Here is a 9,562-nt window from a genome sequence, read left to right as displayed (position 1 = left end):
TGAAAGCAGGATAATATTTATTGCAGTAAACCAAAATAATGCATAATTTTATTTTCTATCAACAGTCAAAACCAAAGTAAAATTCTTAACAACTTCAACAAATACATTTCTTCAATTAACTATCAAAAACTAACTCCAAAACTAACCAACTCATTTCAACCAACTCCAACTCGACGTTCAAAAATAAATATCAAAACCAATTGTTTGATTTCATTATTGGAATACAATGTATACATATGTTTGATCATTTTTAAATTAAATAAGTGAACATATTAGAATAAAAAGTTTTCGTATTTACACAATTAGATCAACGATTATTCTTTATCTATTAAGTTCACTACAGAGAAACTTACATAAAACAACACTTTTTTTAAAAGAACTAATAACCGAAAAAACATTTTTCATGTCTATAGTTTTGGTCTGAAATGAATATCATTCAGCGAAGAGGAGTTTATCAATATAAACAAAGTACTAAAATAATAATTGCCTTCAGTGTTGTTTCTCCGTTTCCTCCCGCCAATATTCAGTGTGTAGGCTCTATAAAAACTTTAAGGATAAGTCGTCTATTGGTACTGATTATACGCAAAATTGTTATAAACTGATCAATCTTGTCATTCAACAAAATACAATGGTGACAAAATGATAAAGTAATGAATATTTCTGCTTCTATCAAGTATAATATAATTCCTCACTTTAAATTACTTCAACACTACTATCAAGACGCTAGAAAAATTAACAAATCCGAATATATAGAGAGAAAAGAAACCCTAAACCATAAGTATAAAGTCTAGATTATATAATACATTATAACCACACATCAACCTATGTGCAAAATATATCAAAAGACACGATCCATAAAGGCATTACTTATGTACATGTGAAGGTCGGGTTTGTCAAATTTATGTATTCCAATATACAAAGACGTTTTGGGTTTTGTTCACGTGTTTTTAATAGGATACTTTCATCAGTAGTGTAATATTTTACATGACAAAAATGTTCTGATTAATAAGCTTTATAATGAAGTTTGACAGTCAGTAAGCCATGCAATTATATTGCTATAGAGTTCGGGACACGCGTTGGGTTTAAAGCCCAGTATTTTTCAATTTTCCTTTCCGTATTGTTTCTCTTCTTGTTGAGATATGCAATGTTTGCGAGGTCGTTTCGGAATTCAGCAAGAATTCTTAGCGCTTTTTCATCGGTGATGTACTGAGCTTCGAAGTCCCCAAGCGCATGCGTAATGAAGGTACTCAAGACATCTGTTATGACTAATGTGTCAAATGTTCTGTCTTTCTTTGGAAGGTATTTGAGAAGGTCCTCCTGTTTGAGGTTTTCTTTGGTTTTGGGTGGAAGCCCTCGTAGAGTCAGCGGATAGTTCGGTGGGAATGCATATTCTTCATACTGGCGGAAGTTGACAGCTGCATGTTTAACACTGCAAGTAAAAATGATACTCGTTAATGTTAGGCAAACCTGGCTCTTTTCAGTAAATTTACCTTTATTTCCAAACACACCGAGCATACCAAGGCCTTTTTGATCAACAGGAGCAACCATTTCCTTCCTCCATTGCTGCAGTTCCTGATCTGTCATAACGTCCTTATCTGTAGGGTAGTAAAGATCTAAATACTTTTTTACGTATTCAAAAATCGCATTGTATATCTCCATCGCATCGTCTCGATAATAATAATCAGGCAAACAAGAAGTGTCATCCAAGCCGCGTTCTTTCGTGTCATTTGGAAGTGTACCTTCAATGTCCATTCGCCAGTTTTTGTTTTTTCGCCTGATAAGTTCCAATAACCCCTCTCTACCAATGTTAAGCAGTTTTACAACATATCCTCCGTCACCAATAAGTTCTGGAATCCCTGTCCAGTTGATAGCAATTAGGTAAAGGAAATGGGGCATCAGTAGCTTATAGATCGGATGTGTTTTGTGAATTTGCCTGTGTGTTATCGCAACGATTCCCTCCATCTTTAGATGAGTAAATCCAAGATGTGTTACAGATTCGTGATAGTTGGCATCTGCGACGTTGAACCACATTTTAGCTAGAATCCATGTATATTCAGGATCACTCGGTAGAAACACAGGGTTATCGACACCTGGCTTCTGAAATAGTTGGATAGCGATCGGTATAAGAGTACCATCATTTTGTTGATAAAAAAGTGCAATGGGGCTGGTCATGGTAAAGCCCGACTTTGTTGGTAAACCATCCATTATCTCATGATCTACAATGAAGATACGTTTCTTTGTTAAGGCATCCTCCAAATTCATTTCTAGGAAAGGCCTCAGCATTTCATTGTTGACGGGAAGTTTTGAGGGAATCTTCGTGCAGAGGTGAATAACGTCAGGATTTACACCCATCAGACGCTGCATTCCAAATAATTTATCATTCCGCCACCTACAAATAGTTTTTGATAAAATTATGTATTACTAATTAACATGTTTACCACTGATTTGGTTTAATATACATGGAGCAAACTTAAGTATATTTATCTTTTACACGTCGAATTATTCTATAAAATCAATATGTTTGTAGTTTCACAATGCTTGCTCTTGTGAAGTAGATTCTATGATCAAAAACAAAATATGAATGTTGATAACTTTGAAAAAAACATGTCTAAAAATTGAACATAATTAATACAAATGTATGTCAATTCCATTTTTTTTCTTTTGCAAACAATTTTTTTCTCATTTGTAAAGAATACGAAATTTAATACCGGGCAGATCGGATTTTTTTATGCTTGTATTCTTGATTATTACTTTTATGTCATAATAATGTAAAAGATGGGCAATTTTTTCCAAATACTATGGAAATATTTTTTCTTATGTTTGTAGATGACATCGCTCTCCTTTCTGACACTATTGTAGGTCTTCAAAGACAATTGAATTTATTATATGAATTTTGCACTGAAAGTAAGTTAGTTGTTAATATATCAAAAACAAAAGTTCTTGTATTCAAAAAAGGGTGGATGTGTGGCAAGAAGATAAAGATGGTCATATGCAAACAATAATTTAGAGATAGTGAATGGCTTTAATAATGTTGGAATGTATTTCACAAATAAACTATCTTTGTTTAAGATGGCTGAAGCTATGTCAGTTAAGGCCCAAAAGGTTCTTATGTTTATATTAAGTTCAATTCAAGGTTTTTTCTGGTCTATCTACAAATACTTTTTTCAATATATTTGACTCTAAAGTTTCATCTGTGCTTCTTCATGGGGCAGAATTATAGAAAATGAAACAGCCGCAGTGTTTAGAAATTGTACAAAATTATGCCTGTAAAAGAGTCTTAAAAGTACAAACAAATGCATGTAATGATGCAATGTTAGGTGATCTAGGAAGATTCCCAATGGATATTTATTCAGCAAAACGATGTATTAAGTATTGGTTACGTTTGCTTGATTTACCAAAAAATAGGTATGTAAAACTTTGCTATGAAATGCTTGTTCATTAATTCGTAGTTCATGTCTTAATTTATTGAATAAACAGCGTAGATATAAGAATATTCCGAGAGACTTCCGTTTCTGTCTTTATTGTGAAACTGTTATTGAGGATGAGTTTCATTTTGTTCTTATATGTCCTCTTTACTCTGAAATCAGGAGAAAATTCATAACATCAAGATTTATTAATAATCCTGCTTTGGATACATTTTACAGGCTGATGTCATGTGATAGTACAAATGTTATTAGAAACTTAGCCATATTTGTTAATTACTCTTTAAAAAAAGAGAAGATGTTCTGTCAGTTTTATTATCTTTTTGATTTTCCCCCTGGGTTTATCATGTTCTCTCATTGTGAGTTTATTGAGAATGAAGGCTCATGTATTTCTTACATTTTATGGAATGTTTATTAGATATTATACATTATTAAGCAAAGTTTCGGTTGTGTTGTAAGTATCAGGCATTATTAATTAACAGTTGATATTGTAAGCCTAATGAGAGGAATCAATGTGTTTTTATGCCAATGTGTATTATGTTGCTTTGGTATTATAAACTGAAATTTGACATTGATAATCCTTGACTTCATGCTTCATATTTAGATCTGTATATATATGTGTATGGGTCGGAGGCCTGATTATGCAAATAAACTTGTAAACTTGAGTATTTTTATTTATATGCTGATATTCATATCCTTTAACATATTAAAACATTTTCTGTGGCCGTTGGCTTTCTCGATCTAAGTCAATGACGACCAAAGAAATCACTATTTTTATAGTTTATGCCTTAATTTTCATTATTCTCAGCGGATAAGCTTTATTTTTAAGAACATACATTTTAGGTAAGCCAAAGGTCATAACATTGTTTTCCTTTACCACACGGCTATTATAATAAACATTTACCTTTGTAAGTTTGAAGGTTTTGGGAAGAAAACCCCAAATACGTCCTTTATATCTTCCATGGATTCAAATTCTCCTGATATAAGCTCATCCCATTTTTCTTCTAGCTTTAATTTTGCTAATTTCCCACCTATTTCAAATTTGTATGCACACGAGAAGTCTTCATTTGGTGGTAGCTGTTTTACAAGTGGGGGACAGCCTGGCAATCTTTTCTCTGTCAGTTCATAAAGCTTCCGCATTTCATTGAGTTCACGTTCTCTTTCCTCTAAAATTATTCAAGTAAAAGGTTCATCATCCACAAATTAGTTGAAACAACCATGCATTTTCCGATTTACCGTAAGAAATATCGATTTGGAAAGAATTTAATTGAAAAATATTTTTGCTGACACTTGTAACATCTGTGTTACTTGATTATATTATTAATTGATCATTAATTATGAGATAAAATAAGGAACACATAGAAGAGATATATTGTTTGAAAACAATGAAAACAGAAAATATTTAGGTACATGTTAAAATGATTGTACGATTGTAAAATATATGTCAAGGTTGATTCAAACCAACAAATAACTAGTGGTGCGTTTATGCTTATTGTGGTTTCAACATGACAAATATGTTTTCTGGAAGGACATTTGTAAGACCATTCATTCTTGACAAATAATAAATACAAGTATTAGACAACGGATCGGCATGTCATAAACATTTTAAATGCTTTATTGCAGTTGTCGACGAGACTTTGGCTTCAATACTTTTAAAAATCACCTTAAGCTGGTGGTGGCGGCAACTTGTTTTACCCATGCTACATCAATGGTTTGGAAATCATCCTTATCTTAAATGTCATCTAAGTAAAATAATTTATTTTGAATACCAACTTTTATTTGAACTCTGCTGTGGAAGTGATACGTCGTTTAAATTGAATTTGTAGGTTTGGTCACTTTTTATGTTTGTGAATACAGGAAAAACTGATTGGGCTCCAGTGTCCTTGTTGGTTACCGTGAGTCTATCAAGTTTCCAACCCCTCGCACCAATCATGGAATCACCTCGGATCTCGAGTTCATCAATAACGTCAAGCTGTGATGTAGAATTGATTTTTATTAACCAATATGAATGAGCAATAAAGCGTGTAACATTTTTGAAAAGAAATACAGAAACAGGTTAACAAAAATGAAATACTTACCGGAATGGTTAATTTTTCAAGAATGTATGTCCTCACATAAATGTAATACATGTACCAATACTGATTCATCTCAAAAGAGAAAATTATAGTCAAACACCTTTTTGACCATACATAATTATGTAATGCAATGCATTATTTTTCCTTTCTTAATATCATACATTGCTATCCTGATATAGACGCTTAATTACCTATAATTATTTGTGTCTCAAGTATAACGGGTTAACATCCGTTAGAAATTAGATATATATTCACCTTTGGTTCAACAATGTTGAAAATGTTCTTGAAACCCCTTTCAAAGTTGTCAGGAAAACTAGCCACGGCTAATTGTTCTTCGTAGCCCTCTTTGCCGTTGCCTCTTAATTTTATACTAACTACACCTCTACATGCGCCTAAAGGTTTGTCGGCTGCTTCCAGGCAAACTGTGTATTCATCCGCCGTCCTCCTTTCATTTTCACATAATGCTCCACTGTGTCGTCGTTTTGGCATTGTGTTTACCCTGCATTTAATGAAAATTTTTGAAATTTTTTTTTCAACGGCGATGGAATTAGTTATTTTTATGCAAAACAGAGAATGTGGTGTAAACGTAATCAATGTTCACAATAAAATGAATCATTTTAGGATCAAATTATCCTAAATCTGGAAAAAAGGGGCGATCCTTCGGAGGCAATGAAATCAACAAAAGAAAATGAAAATTGCAGACTCAATTTGATTGATTCTGTTCAAGTGGGATAATGGAAAAGTGTAACATCCTTCATGCCCCACAGCCCCAGTACCGGCTTAAGCGGTATTAAATCTTCGAAACTTAATGTGCTTGATCAATTATCCCGAAGGACCATAAAAAGTAACAACACTAACGTGAAGTACAAGGCAACTTTTAACAGTTGCCACAAGACACTTGACACCAGCTGTTTAGAAACACAACTTACATTAATTATAAAAGGTTCTTTAGTTTGGTTTATATTCAAAATGATGAAATTAATGCTGATTTGCAAAAGTTAAGACTCATTTTCGAATTGAATTTATGAATATCAATACAAATTGTAGTATGAATTTGATAAAAAAAAATAAGGATCAATTCATCATAAAAAAAATAATTTATTGTTTTTTTTTCTTAACATTTCTGGTACAAAAATACTGATTTTTTACAAACTAACTTCATCAAAAGTACCCTGTCGAAATGGAATCGTAAATTACAATAAACAAACTTATTGCAGTTTCAAATAAGTACTTTTGTTACAACATTGTTATGTACTAATATATATATCTGTGAAAAGAATCACAGATTGAAAAGTATGCTACGTTTGCATGTCTTTTCTTTATTCATTATAATTAAGCACAAGTATGCCTTTATTTCAGAGAAACATTCATTATTGTGCTATTAAACCATGTTTGTTTTACTTTTTAGCTCAGGATATTTCGTTAGTTATTCTTCAAAGTTCAATTGTGTACTTTATCAATAAAATTAACTTAACTACACGAAATAAAGTTTTCGTGAGTTATCCTCGTCGTCTCTCTGCCTATATCGTAGGGCCACTCCCCTCGGCATTAGACACGACAACGGCCGCTGGGCCGCAGTTCAAGTTCTGGTCTTATTTCGCCTTCAAATCTTCTGCCGATGTCCTGTGCATTCTCAGCAACAAGCACATTAGAAGGCCCCAACAAACTTGACACAAAATGTGTCATAAAGTTAAACAAATAGAATCAACTTCTTTGTCAATTAGTTATATTATGCTCACTCAAGAATATAAAGTGAGTGAACAGGTGAAAATAAGTTAACATTTTCCCATAATTTCTGTAAATTTTATAATTTATTTTCGAATGAAAGATAAAAAGCTCGCGTGGCCCAAATAAGTTTCTTTATATATATATATATATATATATATATATATATATATATATATATATATATATATATATTATATATATATATATATATATCTTTTCACAGATAGATATATATATATATATATATATATATATATATATATATATATATATATATATATATCCATTGGAATTTACCTGTAACGTTCAATTAATTTTTAAAGAAGTGGGCAGTCTTTTTATACTTTAGGAAAATTTATATTTTATCTAAAACATTTTCCGATATTTCTCAAACAAGTCAGGTCCACTTAAAAATTGTTGTAAATTGATATCTTTTAATTGTCTCAATAATTTGCAAAAGAAAAATTAAAATTAATTAAAAAATGAGTAAAAAAAACATAAAATAGCAAAAAAAGAAAACAATTATTTTAAAATGCTTACCTTTTTGTTGTATTTCACAAGGTGTCTAGTCGTAAGATTTATCCGCTTCTACTGGAAATCGCTTATTTATATCAGTCCTTCGCAGTAATCACTTTTTGAAGGAATGTCTGTGCATCCGAAAAGCATTCTATATATAGGTATTCATTGAATGCTAAACCGCAGCCTCCCCCAGTTAAATTGATAATGATATGCATGTTTTGTTAAGATTATAACACTAATTAAGCTGAAGCATAATATCCTTCATTGTTTTGAAGTACATGTACATGTAAATACCGGTACTTTAAAGTACATGCACGACATTGAAACAATAATGCATTTTAAAGTACACTTAAAGCCTACACTTTTTTCACAATAAAAATATCCAAAAAAAATATCAATCAAAAAGCTTTTCGCTCGTTGAATGATTATATTGTGGAAATCAGTGTATGACAAATCTTAAAGCCCCATTTACACTGTCCTGGTAATGTTCACGATATCGCTACGGTGTCTTAAACCGGTGAACCGGGGTGTTCCGTGATGTTTTTTTTTTTTCTGAAAAATCAAATTGCGTTATAGCACCGGATATATTTGGTAAAAGCCGCTGCTAACCCGGTGTATTCCCGGTTGATCCCGGTGGAGACCCGACTAGACACGGTTTCACGGTCCATCCCGACTATCGCCGATTTCGTCACGTTTAAGTTACGGTGATGCCGGAACTGTCCCAGTGACGTCCAGGTAATGCGCAGATGCTTTCCGGTTCAAGTTTATGAGAATTACACTGCTGACCACGTTGACATCAGTCATTTGGTAAAAAACAGCAGAGATGCCACCTAAAGGAAAGGGGAAGAAAGTTCGAAAAACTGTGCTTACAACGCCCACAGAGGTTGAGGTACCTTTTGAAACGACCCAATACCCATGTAACTGGATGGGAGTTAAACAACAACTACAAAGTCATTTCTAAGTTTATTTCCATAGCTACAACAACAACCCAGGTCATTTATTTTTATGATCTGTTCTTATCCATCTCTCTATCGCTTCTCCTCGAAAGGAGAATTGTATATCGATAATATCAACGCAGAAATCAATTAACCAATCACTAATAAGGAGGCGTTCCTATAGTCCAGAAATTTATGAATATATTTTCTAGAGTATGATCAGTAGAATCTTTATAAACCAATAACAACAATAACAATAATATCAGTTGCAACTTTAAAGACATATTGTTACAAAGGACAGTAAGGAAAGCATGCATCAGAAGAAATAGCAGAGAAAGGACCTTCTTCGTCTTGACTGAACTAAATTATTCAAAGTAGCACTTCAGGTGTATATATACCTGTTCTTTAAATTGCCTGTTATCGGCAAAAGGTCGTGATGCCACCGTTCATAACGTTGTATAACCGGGACTTGCCGGCAATATCCGGGACAATACCGGGTCAAACCGGAGCGTTGAGGCAAACGTCTTGTACCGTCTTGTTCTGGCTCCACCGTAGCTCTGCCTGCATTTGACCATCACCGGGGCTCTGCTGTGTTTTGACATTGATTAACACGCAACCCGGTTTGCATGTAGATAGATAACTTTACTCGTGTACATAGATGACATAAATGCGGGTACATACTCGTGTATGAACATGACTATTTTCGTGTATGTATATAGCTATATATGTGTACTTAGATGTCTATACTCGTGTTATTGGTGAATTTACACGTGTTGTTTAATGACTGTATGCAGATGACTATACATGTGTATGTAGATATCTAAACTCGTGAATGTAGTTGTCTATACTTGTGTATGTAGATGAATATACTCATGTATGTAGA

At 32.9% G+C, this 9,562-nt stretch overlaps 1 protein-coding gene across 1 annotated transcript; it reads right to left on the bottom strand.

Moving 5' to 3' along the window:
* LOC132759083 (allene oxide synthase-lipoxygenase protein-like) lies at positions 1 to 8,021 on the bottom strand. The gene is made up of 5 exons (XM_060750806.1): positions 7,766 to 8,021; positions 5,753 to 5,996; positions 5,196 to 5,394; positions 4,327 to 4,588; positions 1 to 2,389 (listed from the first exon to the last, which is right to left on the bottom strand). Exons 2-5 carry the CDS (start codon positions 5,984 to 5,986, stop codon positions 1,048 to 1,050), a joined length of 2,037 nt encoding a protein of 678 aa, XP_060606789.1. The 5' UTR covers positions 5,987 to 5,996; positions 7,766 to 8,021; the 3' UTR covers positions 1 to 1,047.
* Positions 8,022 to 9,562: the final 1,541 nt, after the last annotated feature.

Source organism: Ruditapes philippinarum, unplaced genomic scaffold (assembly GCF_026571515.1).
Source record: "Ruditapes philippinarum isolate M1 unplaced genomic scaffold, ASM2657151v2 ctg1887_1_1_1_1, whole genome shotgun sequence".
Taxonomy (NCBI): Eukaryota; Metazoa; Mollusca; class Bivalvia; order Venerida; family Veneridae; genus Ruditapes; species Ruditapes philippinarum.
Note: the sequence above shows the minus strand (reverse complement) of the source record. Positions and strands in the feature narration are given on the sequence as shown.

Excerpts from the sequence above, each read along its gene's own strand:
- LOC132759083 (XM_060750806.1), bottom strand. The coding sequence starts at position 5,986 with ATGCCAAAACGACGACACAGTGGAGCATTATGTGAAAATGAAAGGAGG. Across the intron at positions 5,395-5,752 it reads TCAACATTGTTGAACCAAAG|CTTGACGTTATTGATGAACT; the intron begins GTGAATATATAT and ends TCTACATCACAG. Across the intron at positions 4,589-5,195 it reads ACAGCAGAGTTCAAATAAAA|AGGAAAGAGAACGTGAACTC; the intron begins GTTGGTATTCAA and ends GAATAATTTTAG.